This window comes from Phocoena sinus, chromosome 11 (assembly GCF_008692025.1).
Source record: "Phocoena sinus isolate mPhoSin1 chromosome 11, mPhoSin1.pri, whole genome shotgun sequence".
Taxonomy (NCBI): Eukaryota; Metazoa; Chordata; class Mammalia; order Artiodactyla; family Phocoenidae; genus Phocoena; species Phocoena sinus.
The window spans coordinates 78,872,025-78,897,840 of record NC_045773.1 but is presented as its reverse complement, the minus strand read 5'-3'; the positions used below and the strand labels follow the sequence as shown (position 1 = coordinate 78,897,840).

General features: G+C 44.5%; 1 protein-coding gene across 5 annotated transcripts in view; it reads right to left on the bottom strand.

Annotated features, from left to right (window-relative positions):
* Positions 1–641: 641 nt before the first annotated feature.
* PAQR8 (progestin and adipoQ receptor family member 8) overlaps positions 642–25,816 on the bottom strand; it is a 36,975-nt gene continuing 11,800 nt past the window's right edge. For 3 of the 5 annotated variants that reach the window (XM_032648782.1, XM_032648781.1, XM_032648783.1), the window contains one exon: positions 642–4,755. In XM_032648782.1, coding sequence (XP_032504673.1) covers positions 3,672–4,736 — 1,065 coding nt within the window. In that variant the 5' untranslated portion in view covers positions 4,737–4,755 and the 3' untranslated portion in view covers positions 642–3,671. Of the gene's footprint in view, positions 4,756–7,839; positions 8,601–10,244; positions 10,269–25,816 lie in introns of those variants that run through there. The other 2 variants (XM_032648784.1, XM_032648780.1) reach the window with 2 other exon arrangements.

The window sequence follows — 25,816 nt, the reverse complement described above, 5'->3', positions numbered from 1 at the left end:
ATATCTGTCTAGATGAAACCTTTCTTTAAGATAGGCCTTGTCAAAGACACAAGGTAGCTGATGACAGTACAATAATGCATTTACAAAATCTGTTTGACGGTCATTTGTGTAAGTAGATTTATATAAACAGAAAATAGTTCTATTTTTTCTTTGCCAAGCAGTCAAGCAAAACCCTAGGAACAACAAAATTAGGCGGAGGCCTTGGGGACAATGGTCATGGCTTCTCTGAGTAAGACATAAGCACCACCTGGAGGGCCCATTTGAAACTACAGCGTGGCAACTGAAGAACCTAATGTTTTCAAGCATCAGGGTACAACTGGTGAACAGGTGGGCAACAGAGGCAGGAAAGAACTACCTCCATTCCATGGCTTGAGCGCCTACTATTTCAAGCTTCCAGTAGAGGACTGAGAATAGTATTACCGAGTGAGGTACTTTCAGCCAAGGTGGGAGAGGAAACCCTAACACCTGAAGGGTATTAACATTAGCTCCCTAGTAAATATAGGTCAGGAAGTGCTTGCAAGAGGGAAACAAACAGGCAAATAGGTCCCCAGTTCGCTGCATCCTGTTATTCCCTCTCTCTACCCTGAGTAGGGGGCCACATACAATACGCATTTTATTCCCAAGACGTAAATGACTAATAGTTTAGTTTTTTTTCCCAGAGGCATTTACATTTTAATAGGTTGAAAGCCTTAGTAAAAAAGAGCAATGACAGTAGAATTTCCAATAGATGTCAACTTTTGGCTTTGGTGGAATAAGAAGAACCATCCCCTTTATCAAATACTTATTATTCCTTTTAAACAAACTAGGTCTCTTCCTTACTGATTCAATCGTTTGAATGAAAATGTTTTAAAAGGAGTATTTAACCCCTCAAGAGTCTGAGTATTTAAAAACGGCTGCATCTCCTGTTTCTCTATTTCTCATGAGATACTGGAATTTCTAACCAGATAGTAGTCCCTCAACTCTTCTCAAATATCTCTGGTGAAAATTTTTTTTGTAAATTTCCAGTACTTGAGGGACCAATACTTGGGTAAATTAAAATCAAAATGTTATGAATTTTATGTTCATATCTTAAGAGTTTAGTGTCTCTCTGTACGTATCTTGTCACAGACGAATAAGTGTGCAGACCGGCACTGGGCTGCGGATGGCGTTGGAAGATCACTGCTATACCTTGTATTTTCTCCCTTAAAAAATACCTGCATTTGGCCTAAAGATCTCTGCCCACCATGGCCACCACGGTTACATGCAAGAGCTTGCCTTACATCTTCCTTCCAATTTTTAAAAGAAGATAGCCTCTGAATCCATAATTACCGACATTTCAGACAATTTCTCATCTCCATTTAAACTGACCCTCGGGCTTCCCTGGTGGCGCAGTGGTTGAGAGTCCGCCTGCCGATGCAGGGGACACGGGTTCGTGCCCCGGTCCGGGAAGATCCCACATGCCGTGGAGCGGCTGGGCCCGTGAGCCATGGCCGCTGAGCCTGTGCGTCCGGAGCCTGTGCTCCGCAACGGGAGAGGCCACAACAGTGAGGGGCCCGCGTACCGCAAAAAAAAAACCAAAAAAAAAAACTGACCCTCTACTTGCAGTGTTGTGTGACACAACTTTCCATTCCCTTGTTCATCAGTTCAACCGGTTTGGTGTTGCTCACTTTATTGGCGGTGAATTTGGCCTGGATGCCAGAAGCTCGTGTAAGACACTTGGGTAGCACAGAAGTTCAGGTATATGAGGATTCCCAGGAGAAATCCATCTAGGAAAACAACATAACTGACAAGACATATGCTTGCTTTTTTTTTTTTTTTGGCCACCCCATGGCATGCAGGATCTTAGTTCCCCAGCCAGGGATTGAACCCGCACCCCCTGCAGTGGAAGCGGGGAGTCTTAACCGCTGGACTGCCAGGGAAGTCCCGACATATGCGTTCTTGATATAAAGATTACAGGAAAGGCTCAGTTGAATTTTTCCCTCCAAAATACAGGTTGAAAGAGCCTTCTGATGGATAAGCAATTCTGATATTCATAAGTTTTTTCATCCATGGTTTGGAAGGCAATTAATTCTTTTTTTCTTATCCCTATAACCCCAAACTGAAAATTCCACAAGGCCATGTATTAAGTGTATTAAGTTCGTACATTTCCATTTATAAGGCACAAACTCTACACATCTCTCAAGAGAAAGGAAGAAAACAAAGATATGAAGACAACAAAGTAATCTAGGAAGAGAGGAGGTTCATCAAACTGGAATGAAAACCCACCTCCCTTTTTAGTAAACAGACCTTATATTGATAGGAAATACAGCCTCTGGGGAGGGTTCCAATGCAGCCCCCTTCACTAGATCAGTGCAGAAGGCAGTCCTCAGGGGGACTGCATGGCCAGAACACATCAACCGCAAGCCCCCCCTACCCCATAGAAGCTGCTGGGCAGCTATGTCCTAAACAGAACATTCTGGCTACAGGGTGCCCAGTTCACCATCCTCACCCAAAGGAGCCTTCAGGGACCAATCCACCATGAATGCACACATGTGCCTGTCCTGGGGCTTGATTAATTTAAGCTGCTCTAAGCTGAGGTACAACTGCCTCCCCGAGGACCTGAACTAGGGTAGTTGTGCGGGTCCTTCGTGGGGCAGCATCTATTTAAGAGGCTGGACCTTGAGTTCCTCTTGAAATAATCAGATCCCTAGTGGGACTCTCAGAACCAATTCACTCTACCAGGGGCTTTTTGAACATGCTGGTCAAAATCTGGAGAAGATGCTCTGGAGAAAGCTCCAGATCTTCTGGCATGTAAGGCAGCCCTAATAGATCTCAAGTAATCCTGCAACGCACAGGTATAAACCAGAAGGGTCCCATGACACCAAACGGTATCCATGCTTGCTGGCTGGACCTCCTGATGGCTCTTGGCACTGTATTTTCTACTACTGTTTCCATTAGTATTATATGAGAGTAAGTTTCCTGAATGTCCCCATGGATCCAAGCATTTCCTGGAAGTATGACTGCTTCATCGTCCTCTCTATCATCATGCAAGGTACAGATGGGAGTGAACAGCACTTGGGAGAAAACAGCCAGGCAGACATCATCCTGAGAAAAGGGTCGGTGCTAGAGTGGGCCAGAGAAGGGACCGGAAGTGAGACGAACCGAGTAATTCACGAGGTCTGAGGGTTTTACGGAATATTCTTGAAGATTCTGACTTCTCCACCCAGGACGATCTGAAATCCAAATGAAATCGGGTCCTTGGGTCAATGTACCCAATTACCGAAGACCAGCATCATAGAAGAATGCTCATTTCAATACAGTGTGGTCCAGCCACCTCCTAACTTCTCCAGTCCAGTTGGATTATCCCTTTACACCAGGCCTTGCCCCTGGCAGCCACAGTCGGAATTCTACTAAATTTTCAGGCATGAAGATGGTTCTTAATTCAGTGTCCGATGAATCTTAGCCAAGGTCCCTTCCCTTCCTGTGTCTCGTAAGGCTACAGCCCAGGGGATAAAGGGATACTTTCATTCACAACAATAACAGCAAAACTCTTGGACCCTTTGGCTTCCTAATGCCATAGCCATAGCCACCCTTGGAAATATGTACTCATTTAAAAGCCTGCTCTAAAAAACAAAAAGTCAACTCCTACTGCTGATTCAAGTTTTCCCCAAATCATATCAAGCCAACTCCACACCGCACCCTACCTGCCGGCCTCAAGAATCTTTCTTGGTCAGTCTGGCCTTGATTTTTTGCCTCAAGAAGGCTGCAGTGGCTGCACTGCAGGTGACCAAGAAGAAGAAGGAGAGGCAGGCCATGTAGATGGACAGGGGGCTGTGGCGTTGCAGGAAGATCTCCTGTCGCCCCCTGTAGTCTAGGAGGATGGCCTCCAGCTGGGACAGTGTGCAGACAGACAGAAAGGCGTGGAAGATCTGATGCCCGTGGCCCACGATGTCACAGGAACCCGGGAAGTACTTCTCTGGAACCGGGCAGGAGAAGAAGTAGGCACTGACCAGGAAGAAGACAATCTGCAGGGAGTGGTACCAGACCGCCTGCTCCTGGCAGCCAGACAGGTGGCACAGAACCACGCGATGTGCCACGGGGCTGATGTCCAGGATGAAGGCAAGCCCCGCCGGCACCACCTGACAGATCTTCCTCATGACTGGGTAAGGCCTGCGGTACCGATACTTAGCGTAGCAGCAGCCGGCGCAAGATAACCAGCCACAGAAGGCGGCTGCGGGCAGGAAGAAAAGCCAGAAGTGCTCGTACCAGGCCTGGTCGGAGGTGTAGAAGAAGTGGACCAGGGCACTGCCATACTGGTAAACGCTCACGCCCACATAGTCCACAAAGTAGAAGGTGTAGTGGGAGAGCTCGGATTTGGACTGCAGCAGGTGGGCCAGGAGGCTGAAGGTGAGGTAAGTGATGGAGGACAGGACGTAGAGGAGCAGGGGCAGCGCGTGGGCAGAGGTCCACGGCAGGCCCTCGGCCTCCACAAAGGCCCAGAACCGCAAGAGGACGGCCAGAGCCGCCAGCAAGTGGGTCCAGACGTTGACCACCTCGTTGTGTTTCTGGAAGAGGCTGAAGAAGTAGTAACGCCACTCGTGGCCGGTGGGGCGGTACCCAGCATGGATGTAGGGCTCCCGGAAGAGCTGGGGCACGTCAGTCTCCAGGACGGTGCCGGGCATCTTGGGCAGCCCATCCTCCAAAATCTTGGGCAGGCGGCGCAGATGCTGTCCACTCACAGACAGGGTGCTCAGACGCTCCAGGATGGCAGTCGTCATGGCTACACGGGGATGCAACCTACAGGAAACAAGAGTAAAATGGGCAAAGATGCGGTGAGGGGCTGCTGAGCAAAGACAGCGAGGGAACTATGGGTTTGCTAGTGCAGCTGGGGAGGCGGGACTGCAGACAACTTCTTTGAGCCTCCTTTTTTTTTTTCGTATGTAGAATAATAGAGTTGGACCAAGATCGCTTACTGCTCTGACATTCTGACTTTGTCTCTACTGCTCACTACGGTGTGAGGCAAAGTCACATCTTGTAAAATGGGAATGTCAGTCACCCCATTTTAATGACATCTAGAAGGTAAGTGAGGGTACCTTTAAAGCTTTCGAGTTTGCTAGATGACATTAAAGTGTAACCCTCAGGCCTTCCCTGGTGGCGCAGTGGCTAAGAATCCACCTGCCAATGCAGGGGACACGGGTTCAAGCCCTGGTCTGGGAAGATCCCACATGCTGCAGAGCAACTAAGCCCGTACGCCGCAACTACTAAGCCTGCGGTCCAGGGCACATGAGCCACAACTACTGAGCCCACGTGCCACAACTACTGAAACCCATGTGCCTAGAGCCCATGCTCTGCAACAAGAGAAGCCACTGCAATAAAAAGCCTGCACACCGCAATGAAAGAGTAGCCCCCACTCGCCGCAAGTTGAGAAAGCCTGTGCACAGCAACGAAGACCCAACATGGCCAAAAATAAATTAATTAATTAATTATTTTAAAAAAATCACAGTGGGGCTTCCCTGGTGGTGCAGTGGTTGAGAATCTGCCTGCCAATGCAGGGGACACGGGTTCGAACCCTGGTCTGGGAGGATCCCACATGCCGCGGAGCAACTAGGCCCGTGTGTCACAACTACTGAGCCTGCGCGTCTGGAGCCTGTGCTCCGCAACAAGAGGGGCCACGATAGTGAGAGGCCCGCGCACCGCGATGAAGAGTGGCCCCTGCTTGCCACAACTAGAGAAAGCCCTCGCACAGAAACGAAGACCCAACACAGCAAAAATAAATTAATTAATTAATAAACTCCTACCGCCAACGTAAAAAAAAAAATCACAGTGAGCTACCAACACAAACTCACTAAAAATCGCTAAAATAAAAAAAAAAAATGTAATCATCAGACAGGCTCTATCAGTACAAAAGTTGTTTTTTTTTTTTTTTTAAGGAATGGTATAGCAAGAGACACTGTTCCATTTTATTTATAACAGTAAGAAATTGGAAAGAACTTCCTTGTTCAACAATAGGAAACTGGTTTTAAAAAATCATAGAACCATAATTTAAGCCGTAAAACAGAATTGTGAGCAAACATTAGAAATATGTTGTGAATGTATTTAATGACATGAAAAGATCTAGCTGTATATTCATTGTCTATTATCCCAATGTCTTCCTAGTGGAACCTAGTAGTTTTCTCTCTTCAAATCTCCTATACTTCTTCATCCATCCTCACTCAGCCTAACCTTCTTCCTATTTTATTGAGAAAATGCAATCAATCAGAAGAGACTTCTGCAATCTACTACCACAACATTTACCCACCAGCCAGCATTTCTGTCACATATGCTCCTCCCCTGTTTCAATGGCTAGAACCATCTTGGTGAAGACCAACCCTTCACTTAGACATTATATTCTGTCCCTTGGCGCCATCCATTGTAGAGTTGCACATCATTGTAATGACACAAGAGGGCGCTTTAAATGAGGGATCTTGTAAACCACTCCAAATCAAGTCTCAAATAGTCTTGAACTGGCAAAGACAAAAGCACTCTTCATCCATACAAAGCTTTTTTATGTATTTTATTTAGTAAGAAGTATTATATCGAAATACAAAAATTATCAATGTTGATATTAGTAATGAGAGCCTACATTTCTTGAGCACCTAATCTTAAATTACCCACTAATTTCACTGGGAACTTGAAAATCTGAGATAAGCAATAGTTACTTGAACCTCAAGGTCAAATGAGTCATCAATCAGGTTGGTAAAAACCAAGGCATATTCTGAGAAATCTTTTTTTTATAATTAATTAATTAATTTTTGGTTGTGTTCGGTCTTCATTGCTGCACGCAGGCTTTCTCTAGTTGTGGCGAGCGGGGGCTACTCTTCGTTGTGGTGCATGGGCTTCTCATTGCAGTGGCTGCTCTTGTTGCAGAGCACGGGCTCTAGGTATGCAGGCTTCAGTAGTTGTGGCACACAGGCTCAGTAGTTGTGGCTCGTGGGCTCTGGAGCGCAGGCTCAGCAGTTGTGGTGCACGGGCTTAGTTGCTCCACTGCATGTGGGATCTTCCCGGACCAGGACTCAAACCTGTGTCCCCCGCATTGGCAGGTGGATTCCTAACCACTGTGCCACCAGGAAAGCCCTATCCTGAGAAATCTTATGAGCTGAACAAAATTAACATGTAGCCTAAATTTAATGAAATCTAATTGCAAAGACTGTGTGTGTATTTTTTTTTAATTATGCTCTGGAAAGCAAGTGGTTTTGGACTTGCCTCTCCTGAGAACCCAAATCTGTATGCAACAAATTTCAGCCCTCACAAGTGTTTAACTTGGGCTTCCCTGGTGGTGCAGTGGTTGAGAATCTGCCAAGGACATGGCAGAAGTGTCTGTGTGAGAGGTACCAGAGGCAGAAAAGGGGGCCGATGGTGGAACCCTGGGGACAGACGCCACAGTTGACAGGGTGATGGAAGAAGAAAGCAGAGGCGGGACCACAGAGGGCGGTGTCACTTAAGCCAGGAGAGGAGGCACCGGTCTATAGCATGAGTCCCCCGAGCTCAGGTGACATAAGGATTGAACAAGCAAAATCTCCAGGGTTGGGGTTTCCCTGGTGGCGCCGTGGTTGAGAGTCCGCCTGCCGATGTAGGGGACACGGGTTCGTGCCCCGGTCCGGGAAGATCCCACATGCCGCGGAGCGGCTGGGCCCGTGAGCCATGGCCGCTGAGCCTGCGCGTCCGGAGCCTGTGCTCCGCAACAGGAGAGACCACAGCAGTGAGAAGCCCGCGTACCGCAAAAAAAAAAAAAAAAAAAAAAACACCAAAAAAACCCTCCACGGATGAGAAACCTCCCCTCTTCCTTCTGCAACATCAAACCGAAACTCCCTTCGCTAATGCCACGCCACCCGCCGCACTCACTTCCTCTGTCTTCCGCAGCGGCCCCTCTGCTCGTGGGCCCACAGAGGCCGTAGCATCCTCGGTCGTGTTCTGCCCCTTTCCTGGAAGGCCCGCCCCTCACCCCTTCACATGTGTAAGTCCTATCCTCCCAGGAGCAGCTCTGCTCCGTAGAGGCCTGTCTGTATTTCTCTCCACTTAACACTCCGTTACGTGCGGTCTGGTGGCGGCTGTTGATTCGTGAAGTTTGACTCTTCTTGTAAGCAGCTTGAGGTAGGTGGTCTTATTTTATTCTTCCTCTGTGGCCTTGGTAGCCTGGAATATTGTTGAGCAGACAGTCCTTGCTCTGAAAAAGCTCTATGGTTGATCCACATTCTTTTTTTAAAAATTATTAATTAATTTATTTTTGGCTGTGTTGGGTCTTAGTTGCTGCACGCAAGCTTTCTCTTCAGCCAGGCCCTGTTATCATAGGATCCCCAAATACATGCCTCCAGCCAGATCTTTCCTGAGTTTGGATTCAAATATCCAGCAGCTGCGGTTTTGTCCAACTGAATATCCCACGGGCATTTCAAACTCAACCTCTTCAGCCTCCTCCTTCAGCCCAGACTTGACCTGTCCCTACCTCTGATCAGTCACGGAGGCCTGTTGATTTTATCTCAACGTTTCTGGAATGCACTTGTCCTCTCCATTTCTACCGCTCCCCCTTGATTTGGGCCTTCAAGATGAACTTGTGTTGATGAGGAAAACAGCGGCCTCATAACTGACCTTTCTTCCTCAAGAGATGGTTCCCCCACCTCATATCCCCAAACCCGCCCTCTAGTCTCCAAACCACTTCACGGTGATAGTTTAAAAGCGGAAACTGCTCACTACTCCCCTCCCCAAAGTCCCTCAAGAGCGCACCATTGTTTACCACACAAACTCTCAGCCCGTGCAAACAGGCCCTTCTGTAGACCTCCTTCCCAGGTCCTATTCCAGCCTCCTTTCCCAGAGCCCACACCCAGGCCACTTGGATGGCTTGGATCATAACACTGGGAGTTTTTCAAAGATACAACACTCTCTATCTCCCCTGTATGCTTCTGCACACAAGGGCGGCTCCAGCAACCCCAGCTCATCAACACTCTGCCCAGGCGCCAGCTCTGCCTGTGGGCTTTGCTAACCCCAGGCTGGATGAGGGTGCCCCACCTACCCTGGCCTTGCCTCCCCATCACACTTCTCTCCTGGGGCCCTGACCCTTGGTGATGAGCTCACTTCCCACCACACCCGGCTGCTTTAAGGGCAGGGGCTGTGTGGCATGCGAGTTCCTATGTCCAAGATGATATGTGGCATATAAAATAATCATACACCTAATCATGATTTACTGAACAAATAGTTCTTTAGGCCCAGACGTATGGCACCAATTTCCTTCTGTTCTGCCAGGTTAAGGGAAAAAAAGAAATAATGGTTTGCAAGTCGGGAAGTCTGGCTGTTAATATTTGCTCTATACAATGAGCTATGTGGCCATGCCCAAGACATTCAGCTACTCAGGGTCATTTTCCTCATAAACAAGGGTGGGTGGGAGATGATTTCCTGTCTCTCTACCTCTCAGGAAATAAAGAGAGTGGATAATAATAAAATGGACAGTAGCTGAATGATGCTTTGAAAAGGCAAACCATGCACATTAAAGTACCAGCAATATTTCAACTAAAGAACGCACAGAAGGGTTATAATTTAGTAATATATATTTTTTCTACCTTATAATTGATTTTAATGCAATCTTTGAAAATTGAAAAGGAATTTAATATTTTTGGTTACATTTCTGGGATTCTTCCAACTGCTTTATTAAGAGCTTTAATTAGATTTAGATTATAATGGGATTGGAATTAAAAGTTCTATTTCTTGAGTACAACAACATCTACACCATGAATTCAGTTAACATTCACAAGAAAGTGTTATAAAATGTTACATCATGCCTTGGACTATTTACGGGTCCAATCTTAAAGTTTTATCTCAGGTCCTCCTTTAAAACTATTAATAATGCTAATAGTTTTACACCTAGAGTATGCCGTCTAAAAAAACTAAAAGCTCCATGTTTGCAAAACGGACATAGTCTGGTACTGATGACATTTTATCTGGAGGCCAAATAGAGGACTCTAAAGCAATGGTGTTCCCTGATCTATTACAAGGGCCCTATGGGAACTGACCACAAACTTGGAATAGCTGATTCCCTGGAGAAGCCCTGGATGAGGAATTAGCAGTTCCAGCTCTACCACTGACTATGGGATTTTAGGCAAACCACTCAACTTCTCTACACTTGTGTCTTTGTCCATAAAACTGAGGGTATCATCTCTATACGTTCTAATGCTAAGAAATTCGTCTGGACTATGTTTTGCTTCGTGCTGAAGATCCAGCAGTGTGCTGAAGTCACCAACAAACAGATCCTGTGACATCACCTCGTGTCACGGCCTCATGCAGATGTCAGGAAGGTGGCCTGCTGGTTGCTGGACAGAGAACAAAAGAACAGCAATTTCCATCAAAGACGGCAGAGAAACGCTTCCAGAATCCACAGAAGCCCAGCCTCCCACAATGCTGCAAAGCCATAAATGGCTGAGAAGGAACAGAAGCCAAAATGCCAGCTTGATGCCCATTTATAAGGCCTGGAACCCTGCTGTGAGCAGCCTCTGGTCTGACCAGAGACAGAGGTGGACTTGCAGTGGCCTCAGACAACCCCAGGACCCCCCCAGTCATCCATCAAGTGAGAGGCTGCTGGGCCCACACTGATCTTTGCAGCCACATCTGCCAAGTATCATACCACTATTTATAAAGTCATATTTTAAAGAGCGGCAGAATCCTATTTTGAGCGGATACAATTTTAACATGGATTCAGATCCACCAACCATTAATGCATATCCACTCCATATTTAAGAAAACCTAAAACACAAACAGCATTTCAACATCCAAAAATGGGAGATCTGATTTAATGATGATAAAATCTGTACAATAGGATACTACACACCCATTAAAATAATTATGTAGATATATTACACTTATTGTTATAGAGAGATACACAGGACATAAACGTGTGCTCCGTTTGTTTCTCACTGCAGTCTCCCCGACGCTTAGAACAGTGAGTGACCAGCACATAGTAGATGCTCAACAAAGATTTGCTGAATAAATACATAAATGAAAGACATTAGTACAAGGAAGAAGCAAATTAAAAGTATGCATCCCATTTTTGTAATGATATACCTATGGCACAGAAAAAGTATGGAATTGAAAATAATCAAAACATTGATAGAGATATTGCTAAGTGGTGGGATGACGGGAATTTTACTTTTCATCTGGAGTCGATACTATTGTTATAATACTTTTGACGATGAATATTTACTACTTTTATAAATGAAGTTACTGCTATTCAACAAATAGGAATATTTGACAGAAATCTGTAAAAACTGGTAAAACGATTAATTAGTACAGTTAATTAGTACATCCTCCCCCCACCTGCCAAAACACCCCAGCATTATAAAGGAATACATACTTATTTGTATCATTCTGTGGATTTTGAGCTCAACTAGTTAGCAGATCATGTAATAAAGTTATTGTCAGGAGTGTCAACTAGAGAAAAAACACACAACCTAAAAGTTGAGAATTATGTTTTATTCGGGGACCTTACTGAGGACTATAGGCCAGGAGTCAGCTTCTCACATACTCTGAGGATCTGCTCCAAAGAGGTGAGGGAGGAGCCTGGATATATAGGAGTTTCTGTTGGAAAAACAACAACATGTAGTAGAACATCGCAAGATCACTGCTAATCTCGAAAAACAGACATCTCAAGTTAATGATTTTAGTGCTTTTCTATGTATGGGCAGATGCAAGAGTCTGGGCTCATTGAAATTATTCCTCTGATATGCATCTTAACTATGTAGGGCCAGTATCCAGTTTTTCTCCACCCTGAATTCCCCTCAGGGCTCACCGCAGGGGCAGCTGCAGTGGATGAGGGCTTGATGCTGGACAACATTCACTGTTTACTGGAATGGCAGGCAACACTTTTTGTCCGCAGGAGTAACCTAGCTATACTTGCCACCACGGATGTAAGCTAATGGTCATGGGGCTGGGGGCGGGGGGGTTAAAGGGGAAAAAAATGTGTAACATCTGCTGGTAAGGCAGCAATCATGTTCTCTTAGCTTGGGAAAACCAGTATATGCAATATTGTCGTAAGACTTTTCCCGCAGCGCACAAACCCAAACAGAGTTAAGGAGGGAGTCAATCCCCCACCTTGTGGGCACCTGGCGCTGCTGAACCCTGCCTATAAAAAAGGCGAGGCACACCTGTGTGCCAGTGTGCCAGGAACACATGTCACCTGGACTCAGTGACCCCTCCACCTCTGAACCTCTTCCTCTGTGGCTCCGCCTAACATGGACAGGAGAAAGAAAAGACGGCCTTATAATTTGCTGCTCTGCCCTGGGGATTTTTCTTTCTCCAGTTGGAACTCTCAGCTGGGATTCCTTGTATTTTCTTTTTTGTTACTTCCCATCCTTCCCACATCTCAGCTCACCTCCTCACTTGAGCAGGTACTATTTTCAAAACGCATCACTACAGACCCAGAATGCACCACCCACATGCAGTAAGTAGTATCTGTGTTTAATTCTAGCAGGAGAATTGAGGAGCTGGGAACAGTTTAGAATGCATTGAGCAGTCTAAGGTCAATGGCCAGGCTGGCTGGTGTGGTGATTCTTTTCCTTCAGAGACTGCTTGTTTGGGTAAAGGTAAGCTCTGATGTCAGAACGGCCTGTTAATTAAAGCCTGGGGACAGGAAGCCTCCCAGAACTTTCCACAAGAGTGTAACCACTGGCTTCATTTGGCATGGTCTGGCTTCAGCTATGCAGCCTCTCACCTGTAGGAAGCTTCATCACCTATCGGCAAACCTGCTGGGACCCGGGCCAGCCCAGGTGAACTCCGAAGAGAGCCGCAGATTGCCACTGGCAGGAAATCAATACTGGAAATGTACTTTCCATAGAAGAATCTGATAACCAAGGAAAGCCGGGTTGGTGCGCTGTGTAAGGTGTTCGGCGTTTCCTAGCAATTCAACGTTAACCCCTTTGCAGCTAATGCTGTACACTCTCCTGGTGGTCCCAAGACCTCGGCTTTTTATTTGCTACCAAGAATCAAGCAGGTCGCTTCATTCTCAGTTTCTCTTTAGACAGCCTCAAGGCCTTAGTTCAATCCCACATTGGCCATGAAGTTTTCTCCAGGTCATCTTAATTTCTTTCCTCCCAGAGTGCTTACCTACCTATACTCCACACGTTTCGGTTAGCAGAACGTCTGCACTTACGTGCTACTTCTACTTCCCTGCTGTGTGTGCAGAGAGCCCTCCTGGGTTGCAAGTTCCCTGAGACAGAAACATGGACTTACCCATCCTTTATTCCTCCTATCAGCAATTATCAGAGGAAAGGTGGCCCAGAATGTGTCAATGGATGATTGTTCAAAAACAGAGTGAAAGAAGACTCTCCTTTGGCCCTCTTTGCTTCTAAAGGTAAAACCGGTGAGATTTTAGACAAGGAACATGTTAGGGATTTTTCAACAGGAAATAACATCTGACTTGGATGTTGTTTATCTGGGTGTAGTTCATCCACTTGGGAGGTATCCATAACAATATTTAAATTGTTCACCAGATTTCCAATCACCAGATGACTTTTAGTCTATTTCCTCCTATCATTGGTACTTTTGTGCCCAAGAATGCCTAAGCAAAGATGCAGGGAAGGGAGGCCAGGCAGAAGAAAACTAAAGTAAAAGAACATTGAGGCAGAAGAAAACTAAAGTAAAAGAACATTGGAGCAGGAGTTAGGAGACCTAGTTTTTTATTCTCATTGCATAGAAAAAAGCAGAACAGACTGTCCTGGTTCCCTGAACAAGCCACACACTTTGCATCGCCAAGTACCCCTCTACGCCTGGCAAACCCTGCTTCTCTCTCAAATCCAGGCTCAGCTATAACCTCCTCTGTGAAGTTTAGCAACAGACTCGAGCAGAATTAATCACAACCTGTTATATCCCCTTAGCCTTATGATATAGCTGGTTGTACGTGTGCCTTCTTTACATTAAATTGTGAAATTCATTGAGTTGTACAAGGAAGTCACTCAAGGCATTAAAAAAATCTATGTTTGTGTTACTTAATTGTGAGAATAACTGAGGCATGGAGAATTTTTTTGAGTTTCCACTATTATCTTTTTATGTATATAAAAATTTGCATTTTTAATTTTTAAAAAATAATTTTTATCTAAGTATAGTTGATTTACAATGTTGTGTTAGTTTCAGGTGTACAGCAAAGTGATTCTGTTATACATACATACATATATATTCTTTTTCAGATTTTTTCCATTATAGGTTATTAGAAGATATTAAATATAGTTCCCTGTGCTATACAGTAGGTCCTTGTTGGTTATTTATTTTATATATAGTAGTGTGTACGTGTTAATCCTGAACTCCCCCGCCCCGAGACACAGAGAATCGAAGTGATTTATTCACAGCTCTAAACCGAATCAGCCCTAAGGTAGAGGCACTGCTTCTGACTTTCGTGCTCAAGAGCCCAGCCACCTAGGTCTCCGAAAAAGAAAGCCCATAAAACACAAATGGAATAGGAAGAGGTGGATAAGACGTGGGAGCCCGTCTGCCTGTGAGCTGACAGCAGGCTAGGAATCCTGACTCCCGCTGGGACATCTGGCTATGTTGTCCAGAGCCCTCTCCCAGGACACTCCAGGAGGCTCTCCTAAGGGAACCCCTCTCCACTATGGCCTTTTCTACAATTTGAAGGAGAAACTCATAATCAGTAGCTGAGCTGGTTAAAAATCCTTAGTTATTCCACAGGCAAGTTTCATCGGAAAAGTTGATTATTCAGTTCAGACCAACAGCTGTGAATCCTCGCACTGCTCTGGTCTTCATCTCCATCCTGTTACAACCCGGCTTGCAATAAGGCGGTCGTGGTTTCTCACTCGGGGTTACTCGAGCTCCAGGATCTCAGATTTGACATTCCTCCTTCCTGATCACAATACTCCTAGTTTCCACCTGGACTATTTCCTCACACCAGTTCACACGCTCCAGGCTCCTCATAACCCCCAGCCCTTCTGTCTTACTTCACCTGCTTCACCTGCCCCACTGCCATCCCAACGTGCCAGCCCCTTTGCTTCTACCCTGGAGCACTCCACGCCTGCCACCCAGCCCCACCCTGATGACATCGAATTTTTCTGTTTCCCTCATCAGTACTGTGTACTGCTATAAAAACGCATCAAACATTATGAGACCATGTTGTATCCGTGCCTTTTAACCACAACAAGACTTCACTTTATCCATCTGGAGATCCCATCAGCATCTTAAGCTTTGTGTGTTTAAAACCAAACTTTTGCTGGGACTTCCCTGGCAGTCCAGTGGTTAAGACTTCACACTTCTACTGCAGGGGGCGTGAGTTCCATCCCTGGTCAGGGAACTAAGATTCCACATGCCGAGTGGCACAGCCAAAAAAAAAAAAATAAAAAGCAATCAAAAAATCAAACCTCGGCTGTGCCTAGTTCTGTTACCAGTATGACCAATCTCCTAGTCACCAAGCCTTGAAATCAAAGTGAAATTTCTCCTTTTCCTCCTTCCCTCACATTCCAGTCATCAAATCCTGCCCCCCCCCCCCACTTTTTGTTTAAATTGCAGTATATTCCTTCTCTCACTCCCCTGCAGGCTGGTACACTGTCCCAGCTAAACCATGATGATAACCTAAACGACCTCGCCTCCTCCAATCTCTGGCCACAGTTCCGTCTGATTTGATTCAGCTAAAGTTCAGCTCTGATGAGGATAATGCCCCAAAGCTGCCGGGAGCCCTCTCCTCTCCGCCAAGTAAAGCTCAAATCCCTGAGGCTGCCGTCAAACTCTTCCCTGCCCTGATCCACATCCTCAACATTATCCACTGTCGATTTCATGAAGAACAAAACAGAGTGAAGAGAACAGAACATGTCAGGGTGCACCTCACACATTAAGGATAAGTACTGTCATGAAACTCCTGGTTCCTAAAATAAAATATATCTCTTACTAAGGGTCACATTAAAGTTCGAAAACCACTGATCTATATACCATTTACTATTCCTAAACATGCCCTGTGACTTTCATTTTGAAATTACAAAATACTTCAAATATACAGAAAAGTATAAAGGATGATACGACAAACAATTGCTTGTCAAATCTTATGTCATATTTACTTCAGATTTTATTTTTTAAAAAGTTTTTTAAAGGTATTTAAAATTTTATTTATTTATTTATTTTTGGCTGCGTTGGGTCTTTGTTGCTGTGCATGGGCTCTCTCTAGTTGCGGTGAGTGGGGGCTACTCTTCGTTGCGGTGTGTGGGCTTCTCGTTGTGGTGGCTTCTCTTGTTGCAGAGCACGGGCCCTAGGCGCCTGGGGTTCAGGAGTTGTGGCTCGCGGGCTCTGGAATGCAGGCTCAGTAGTTGTGGCGCATGGGCTTAGTTGCTCCACAGCATGTGGGATCTTCCCGGACCAGGGCTGGAACCCGTGTCCCCTGCATTGGCAGGCGGATTCTTAATCACTGTGCCACCAGGGAAGCCCTACTTCAGATTTTAAAATATATTCATGATCCAGAGAAAACTCTAATTCGAAAAGATACATGCACCCAGTGTTCATAGCATTACTATTCACAATAGCCAAGACATGGAAACAACCTAAATGTCTATCAACAGATGAATGGATAAAGAAGATGAGGTAAATATACAATGGAATATTACTCAGCCATAAAAAAGAATGAAATAATGCCATTTGCAGCAACATGGATGGATCTAGAGATGATCATACTAAGTGAGGTAAGCCAGAAAGACAAATACCATATATTACTTATATGTGGAATCTAAAATATGCTACAAATGAATTTATTTACAAAACAGAAACAGACACTGAGACATAGAAACAAATGTACGGTTACCAAAGGGGAAAGGGGTCGGGGAGGGATAAATTAGGAGTTTGGGATTACCAGACACAAACTACTATATATAAAATAGACAAGCAAAAAGGTCTTACTGTATAGCACAGGGAACTATAGTCAATATCCTGTAAATAAACCATAATGGAAAAGAATATGAAAAAGAATGTACATATATATATATATATATATATATACATATGTGAATCACTGCCGTTCACCAGAAACTAACATAACATTGTAAATCAACTATACATCAAGTAAAAAATATACATATGCATGTATATAAATATATGCGTGTACGTATGTATGTGTATGTGTGTGTATACATATTTATGACCGTGCGTACGCATGCCTGTATGTATCACCTATGCCTATAACGCAGGTAACTGGGACCCAGCCTCCTATAATCACTCATTCCTTTCCTTCCTCCCCAGCAGCAGCCACTATACACTGAACCTGGTGTTTTTCATTCCCACTAATATTTTCATATGAAAACATTATGAGATTATAAAATTATATAACTACATGTAATGATATAATAAAAAATCATAAAATTAAAAATCCAGGGCTTCCCTGGTGGCGCAGTGGTTAAGAACCCGCCTGCCAATGCAGGGGACGCGGGTTCGAGCCCTGGTCTGGGAAGATCCCACATGCCGCGGAGCCACTAAGCCCTTGCGCCAGAACTACTGAGCCTGCGCTCTAGTGCCCGCAAGCCACAATTACTGCAGCCCATGCGCCTAGAGCCCATGCTCCACAACAAGAGAAGCCACCACGATGAGAAGCCTGCACACTGCAACGAAGAGTAGCCCCCGCTCGCGGCAACTAGAAAAAAGCCCGCACGCAGCAACGAAGACCCAATGCAGCCGAAAATAAATAAGTTAATGTTTAAAATTAAAAATAAATAAATAAAAATAAAAATCCGTAAACTATATATATTGTTTTGGATATTTTAATCTTTATATAAATTTTGCACCTAACCTCCTGCAGCCTTCTTTCTTTCATTTAATGTTTTGTGTTTTTTCCATATTAATTGCTACATGATTCTCTAATTGATTCATTTTCTCTGCTGAATATTTTCCAAATACCCCAATTTATTTGTCCATCCTCCTGTGGACAGACATGCAGGTTATTTCCTGTATTTGCTATGACAAACAAGGCTGCAGTGTGGTCTTCTTAGCTGTGGGTCTAGAAGGGGGATTCCCCTTCAGGTCTTAGGCCAGGCTGTTCCCTTTACCTGGAAGGGCCTCCTCCCTATCTCCACCTTAGAAAACCTCACCCATTCCTGAAGGCACCTCTCAGAGGGTGATTCCTCCCCACCTTCCGATCTACCCAAAGCAATATCCCGTCTCCTGCAACCTGCAAGTTTGTGTCACAAAATTATGTCATCACATATAACTTTGTCCTGTGGTTGTTTGGGTACTTCTATATCCCTAGCAGGCCTTACGGGCAAGCACTGTCTCATGTGGCATTAAATTCCCTCCGCGCAACTTAGAGCCTGGCACGTAGACTTGCCCAGAGTAGACCCTCAATGAATGAATGTGGAGTCCACTGAACTTTCCTTCCTTCTTTTGCTACTAAGTACTGCTATCACCACGGAATGACTTATATCTAATGACAACAGTATATACCTAAAGGGTGCTACCTTCCCATGAATTATCATTTCACCACCAAGAGAAGCCTGTCTCTACTGTCCACACTCTGTGTTGGGAGAAAATGCATGTAGAGGGGGACACTCAGCTTGATAACCACCAAGGGCCAAATGCCTGTAGGCAGCTGCTTGTGCATAAAGATCAAGGAAAATATTCTTCCTCCTCTCTTCAAAGCTCCCAAGATACCACGTTTATGCCAAAAATTTTATAAGAATTTTGTTCAGGGAGTTCCCTGGTGGCCAAGTGGTTAGGATTCCGGGCTTTCATTGCCGTGACCTGGGTTCAACACCTGGTCGGGGAACAGAGATCTCACAAGCCGTGTGGCATAAAAATAATTTTGTTCAGAACTAAAAGCAAACATTGGGCAGATAAGAGTGTTACCAAAACATGGGTTGGGGGGTGAGGATGGGGCTGTTTTTGAGCTTGGTGCTGTGCTTCTTCAGTCAACCTATGCTCATTGCCATCAGCGTAGACAGGACCTAGAGAGGAATTACGCTTCTCCTCCCTTCACCTCGCCCCTGCAACTTTAGCAATGACTGTGCAACTTTAGTCTGGGGAGAGAGTCGCAAACAGCATGTGTGTTTTCAGTGGCTGCTGGTGTGGCTTCAGGATCCTCGCCTGGGGCCAGGATCGTGAAGGGGCAAAGGTGCCTGATACCTACAGATGTTCATCTCCCCTCCAAGTTCAGTGCCGTGGAGGTGGGGGCATGGTGACAGATTTCTTCCTGATTCCAAAGTAGAGATTCATGCTCATTGTACTTCTTTTTGATTAGACATGGAAAAGATTAAAAAATGAGATGTAAAAAAAATCAATTCAAGAATCCACTGCTGCAAACCTCTTTCAATTTTTTTCGTGAGTACAAAGTAGTGGCTTAAATGATGGTAAGGTGATACCTCTTTATACCAGCCTCATAAATTAGTAATGTAACATGTCCAGATCACAGGATTTTTCTAAGCAGCTCACCATTCCATGCCATATGACCTACCAGATAGAGAAAAACAGAAGTAAGTACTCTTGAGCTGCACTGCCTAGTTTGGGGTTGACAGAAAGCTCAGCTGAAGCCCTGAAAATCCTAGTCTTATGCAGTTTAAAACATGTATTGGAAACGGGCTAAACAACAACATGCAAACTTAGGTGTAATTAAAAAATCAAACTCCTGACTGTTGTTTCTAGGTTATGGAGTTTGACTGTAGGAAGGGCCAAGTATAAGAACAACCATTTCTCTTTACTGTAATATAACCTCAAGTCTCAGATGACATCTGATTATAATCTGTGCAAAGTGCTACCGGAGTGCCTGGATTGTTTTTCCAGTTGAGTTGAAATGCCCATGTCCACAGTTTCTGCGTCAGCTGCCCACCGCTCGTGAACTTTACAGATACATACCACGTGATCATTGCCCGGGCCTCGCCACACATCATCTGGGGGCCCTGGACGATCTAGACACCGACTGTAATCACAGCCGAGGGACAGACAACTCCTTCCAGGCCTTGCTCAAATCTCACCTTCTCAAGGAGGTGCAGACAAAACATGTTGCCTGCCATTCCAGTAAACAATGAATGCTGCCCACCAGCAAGCTGTCAGTCACTGCAGCCCCCACTACAGTGAGACTTGAGGGGAATTCAGGGTGGAGAAAAACAGGATATTGGCCCTACAGAGTTAAGATGTACATCTACGGAATAATTTCAATGAGCCCAGACTCTTGTATCTTCCCATAGATAGAAAAACACTGAAATCATTAACTTGAGATGTCTGGTTTTTGTGACTAGCAGTGATCTTTTGATGTTCAACTACGTGTTTTGTTTTGTTTTGAGCAAAAACTCCCATATATCCTGGCTCCTGCCTTACCTCTTTAGAGCAGATCCTCAAAGCTGTCTGAGAGGCTATCTCCTGGGTTATAGTCAGCCCTCGGTGAGGCCCCTGAATAAAACTTAACTTGCAACTTTTAGGCTGTGCGTTTTTCTTCAGTCGAAAGGGGCCTCCCCACTTCCCTATTGATCTAATACTGCATTTGCACCCTCCAGAGCTCTCTAGAACCCCGATACTCTGCTTTACTCTTTTTTTGGTTTTCTATTGTACTTTTCACCTTGTGACCTAACGTATTATAGTCTTTCTCATATTTTTTAAAAAAATTGTGGTACAGGGCTTCCCTGGTGGCGCAGCGGTTGAGAGTCCACCTGCCGATGCAGGGGACACGGGTTCGTGCCCCGGTCCGGGAAGATCCCACATGCCGTGGAGCGGCTGGACCCGTGAGCCATGGCCGCTGAGCCTGCGCGTCCGGAGCCTGTGCTCCGCAACGGGAGAGGCCACAGCAGTGAGAGGCCCGCGTACCGCAAAAAAAAAAAAAAAAAAAAAATTGTGGTACATACACCTAAGATAAAATTCCCCATCTTAACCCTTTTTAGCTGTACTGTTCAGTAGTGTTAAGTGCATTCACATTGTTGTGCAACCATCACCACCATCCACCTCCAGAACTCCCCTCATCTTGCAAAACTGAAATTCTACACCCAGTAAACAACAATTCTCCAATTCCCACTTCCTCCAGCTCCTGGCAAACATCCTTCTAATTTCTGTCTCTATGAATTTGACTACTCCAAGTACCTCATATAAGTTGAATCATACAGCATGTGTCTTTTTGTGTCTTATTTCACTTAGCATAACGTCCTCCAGGTTCACCAATGTTGTAGACCATGTGTCAGAATATCCTTCCTTTTTAAGGCTGAATAATATTCATTGTATGTATATACTATATGAATATGTATATACTCATCCACTGACGTACCTTTAGGGTGCTTCCACCTTTTAGACTATTGTGAATAACACTGCTATGAATGTAAGTGTGCAAGTATTTCTTAAAGACTGCTTTCAGTTCTTATGGGTATATACTCAGAAGTGGAATTGCTGGATCATTGGTAATTCTATTTTTTAAGTTTCTGAGGAACTGCCATACCATTTTCCACAGTGAGTGCACCATTTCACATTCTCACAATAGTGCAAAAGAGTTCCAACTTCTCTGCATCCCTGTCAACACTTGTTATTTTCTGGCTATTGACTGTAGCCACTCTAATGGGTATGAGGTTAAGATATTATTTTTATTTATTAAGTTTATTGTCTGTCCTAGCCCTGCTGCTGGCCCAGAATATAAGCCCCATTAGCAGAGGTATTTTTGTCTGTTTGTTCACTTATGTATCCGCTGGTACCTAGAACATTACTTGGCTTGTACAAAAAGTGCTCAGTAAATATTTATTGTAAGAATGAGTGAACAAATGGATGAATGAAAGAAAGACATACTAAAAGTATACTGGCTTTTACCTTCCTTGTTTCTATGTCAAAATCTCAATCTTGGCTTTGACCATCATATATATATATGAACCTCCATGGATGAACCTGGAGGACATTATGCTAAGAGATATAAGCCAGAGACAAAAAGACAAATGCTGTATGATTCCACTTATATGAGGTCCTACAGTTGTCAAATATATAGATAGATAGATGTGTGTGTGTGTGTGTGTGTATATATATATATATATATATATATATATATATATATATATAAAACCTTTATCCAAGCTACTTAGGACATTTTTTTTTTGGCTGAGCCATGAGGCTTGTGGGATCTTAGTTCCCTGACCAGGGATCGAGCCCAGGCCCCCTGCAGTGGAAGCACGGAGTCCTAACCACTGGATCGCCAGGGAATTCCCCCTTAGGACCCTTTGAAAGCATTTGCTGAGTTTACTATGTGCCGTTATTATGTTCAATATTATTCAGATGGAAATTCTGAGCACCTGGAGTTTAATTTGCTTCTGACAGCTCACAAGAAATCCATAAGAAAACCAAGGAGAGAACCCATAGTACACAGAAAACTTAGTCATTACATGGAATGGGGCTTATTTAATGCCCACAAGGTTATCTCTGCTCAGCTGTAACAAAGATACCTGAAAATGAATACAACCCACAGAGAGAATTGAGCTTCCTCTACTAAAGCTATTTCTATCCCATGTTCCTTGTTTCTGTTCAGTAAATCACTTCAGCCAGGTGCTCAAGTCAGAAACCAGAGATATATTTTTCCCTCATCTTTACCTGGTGCTCCTCTTTATCTAGTCGCCAGTAATAGTTATTATAGTAACTCAGTATAAGGAGCACTTATTCTACGCTGGGCACCGTTCTAAGTTCTTTGCATGTTATTAACTCACAATCATTCCTCACAACTCTATGACATGGGACTTATTCTTCCTACCTACTGTACAGATGAGGAAAGAGGTTAAGTGTCTTGCCCAAGGTCACCTAGACAGGAAGTAGTGGAGCCAGAATCCAGAACCAGGTAGGCTCACTCCAGAGGCCATGCCCTGAATGTCTACCCTATTCAGGAAGTGCTTTCTGTTCCAGTCTCATTTATTGAACATCATTCTAAAATGCATTAGTTCACTTTCCTAAATGTGTAAGTGATAATTTTGATAATTCAGAACTGTCCAGGTCCTTCATCTCCTTCTGGATGTCAGTGGTCATGACGCAGCTTGGATGATGGAGGTACCAATGGTCAAGAAGACTGGATGGTGCCTGTGGTGAACCTAAGGATTTACTGGGAAGTTGTTCTTAAATAAAAGTTCTAACAGGACTTTATTTTCTTGTGTTTTGATGTTTTTGTCTTCAAAGTAGAATATGTCAGTAAATATTAGTTTAATTGAAGACTTTGATTAATCAAAGCTACCCTGAAGTAGATACTCGGTCATTAATATCAACAAGCCACAGCCATTATAAACACCATTAAGAAACAGACAACTTCTCCTTTGAAGTTGTATTGATCTTGGAGGTAAAGTGAGCTGCAAGGCAGAAGGCCCAAATCCTACTCTCCTCAAATTAAATGAATCACATACTTAAAAATAAACCACAATCCTTCTGGCACCAGTAGCGCCATCTGTAAACTTAGAATATTAAAGGCCAACAATTTGATATTTCTGAATTAAAGTTGAAGGGAAAAAAAAAAAGAATGTCATTACAAGCCTAAGACAAGATGACTACAGGTCCAAAAAGTGTCACTTCCAAGTTTTAAGCTTATTCAGTGTCTAATAGCCAATTATATAAGCTCACCATCAAGTCAGCATTCAAATAAGATGCTTTTAAACTCCAGAGTGCATTCTCAAGTCCCAGGGTGCCGGTAGAAAACAAAAGACACAGTACCAGCCAGAAGCTATTCCAGCAAGTTCCACAGATCATATGGTCTTGGGAAGAGACAAGCACTTATTGTTAGGAGAAAAGTTCAAGGTCAGCACAGTACTTGCAGTTCCACTGCCCCAGTGCTCCCTTCCACAAAGGATTGTAGTATCTACTGAAAAGTTGCAATTATTCCCCAGCTCGCTATTTCAGCCTCACAGGCCACTTATCCACACCAGAGAATTCAAATACTTTGGACGTTCCTGAATGACAACAGCAAATGATGTTTTTTGGCTTATTTTATATGATGTCCTAAAAGATGGAGAAAGTAAAGAATAATAGTAAGCCAGGGGCTTCTCTGGTGGCGCAGTGGTTGAGAGTCCGCCTGCCGATGCAGGGGACACAGGTTCATGCCCCGGTCCCGGAAGATCCCATGTGCCGTGGAGCGGCTGGGCCCGTGAGCCATGGCCGCTGAGCCTGCGCGTGCGGAGCCTGTGCTCTGCAACGGGAGAGGCCACAACAGTGAGAGGCCTGCGTACCGGGGGGGAAAAAAAAAAAAGTACACACTTAGGAGAGGGATTCTAAATCTAACCTGATTTTTTGAAAAATACCGTTAGAATACTTGGTCAATCTAATGCGTTCTTTGACCTATACGGTTTTCCCCCTCTCCCTTCCTCTGCCCTCACTGTACTGTTGAGATTTCTGAAATGGAAAAAGTACCTCTGCCGGTCCTTGCTGCTAAGTCAGAGCACTCCAAAATGAGCTTTTTCTTGCGAAAAGACTTTTCTTGACGTTTTCTTGTAAAAGAATGTACTGTTGATTAAAACAAGAGAAAACCACACACACGCACACCAGCCTGATCTTAACCTCCCAGACAGCAGCTCGGCATCCTCTGTTAACCATCCTGGAGACAGCCAGGCCTGCAGCAGCCCTTGCAGCTTCTGCCTGACCAGCTTATCAGAGGGTAACAATTTCTGGTGACTACAGATGGGCCCAAACCATTCCTTACAGCCCTGTACATTATCTATAATATGGTCATAAATACTTATAACATCTTCTGTCAAGGAAGTCCTATTGCTTCACAGGCATTATCTTAATGCCCTCCAAATGTCTTCGAACGGATGTTAGTCAGCTGAGAGTGAGTTAATTATAACCAGGCACTAAATTTCTCCTTGCATCTCATTAAACTACACTGAATCTAAATTCAACTTAATACAACTGCTCTACCAGATTAGGAACTCCTAAAGGACAGGCTTTGGGATCCCATTTCCTTTATATTCCCCTTGGGCATTAAACATTCTGGTTCTCCATAAAAAGGATGGCTTTAATTAGTCTTACTGACTCACCAACCAAATTACAAACCCAATCTACAAACCCACTATGGGTTGGAAAGGAAGAGTCACGACCTCCAATTCCTCCGTGAACCATCAATGTTTAAAACATTTTCCCCATCATCTGCTTTCCAGAAAGGGTTTAGCATGCTTGAGTGGTAACACATCCCCTCCCTTTAATCTGATTCTTGGTGAAAGAGGAGAGAGCTGGTCCCTTGCTGTTAGGGACCCAATGTGACCACAGGCAGAAAGGCTCAAGAGATTTTAGTGTGGGAAGGGCTTTAAAGACCACTTACTTAGAAAAGGGCACAGAGGTGTCAACCCTAGGCCACACTCTTGGTAACTGGCTTCCTGGGGTCCCACACTGAGAGGCATTCAGGCCCCGGCAAGCTCCAGAGAAGATGCTGTGATCAATGTACAAGTCTGCCACCGCTCCTGGGGGACACCAGGCTCAGAAGGGGGCCGTGGCACAAAGCCATGTATTTGCCATCCCTGAGCCGACTCTATGATGAAGAGCTAGCAACTCACAGTCTACTATTTTCCTTAGTTTTCAAAAAGTAGAAGTCCCAGCAATCATAAAAAATTATTTCAGGGACCTCCCTGGTGGTCCAGTGGGTAAGACTCTGTGCTCCCAATGCGGGGCCCAGGTTTGATCCCTGGTTGGGAAACTAGATCCCACATGCACGCTCCAACTAAGAAACCCTCATGCTGCAACTAAGAAGTCCGCATGCCGCAACTTCAAAAAAAAAAAAAAAAGATCCCACGTGCCACAACTAAGACCTGGCGCAGCCAAAATAAATAAATAAATAATTTCAAAGATTTGCAACAGCAAAGGTTTAAGGAAAACAGATGTTCCCTGAAAAAGACACAGGCTGAGGTCCTCACGGACCCAGAAATTGTTACTGTCTGATAAAGTGGTCTCATGGTGT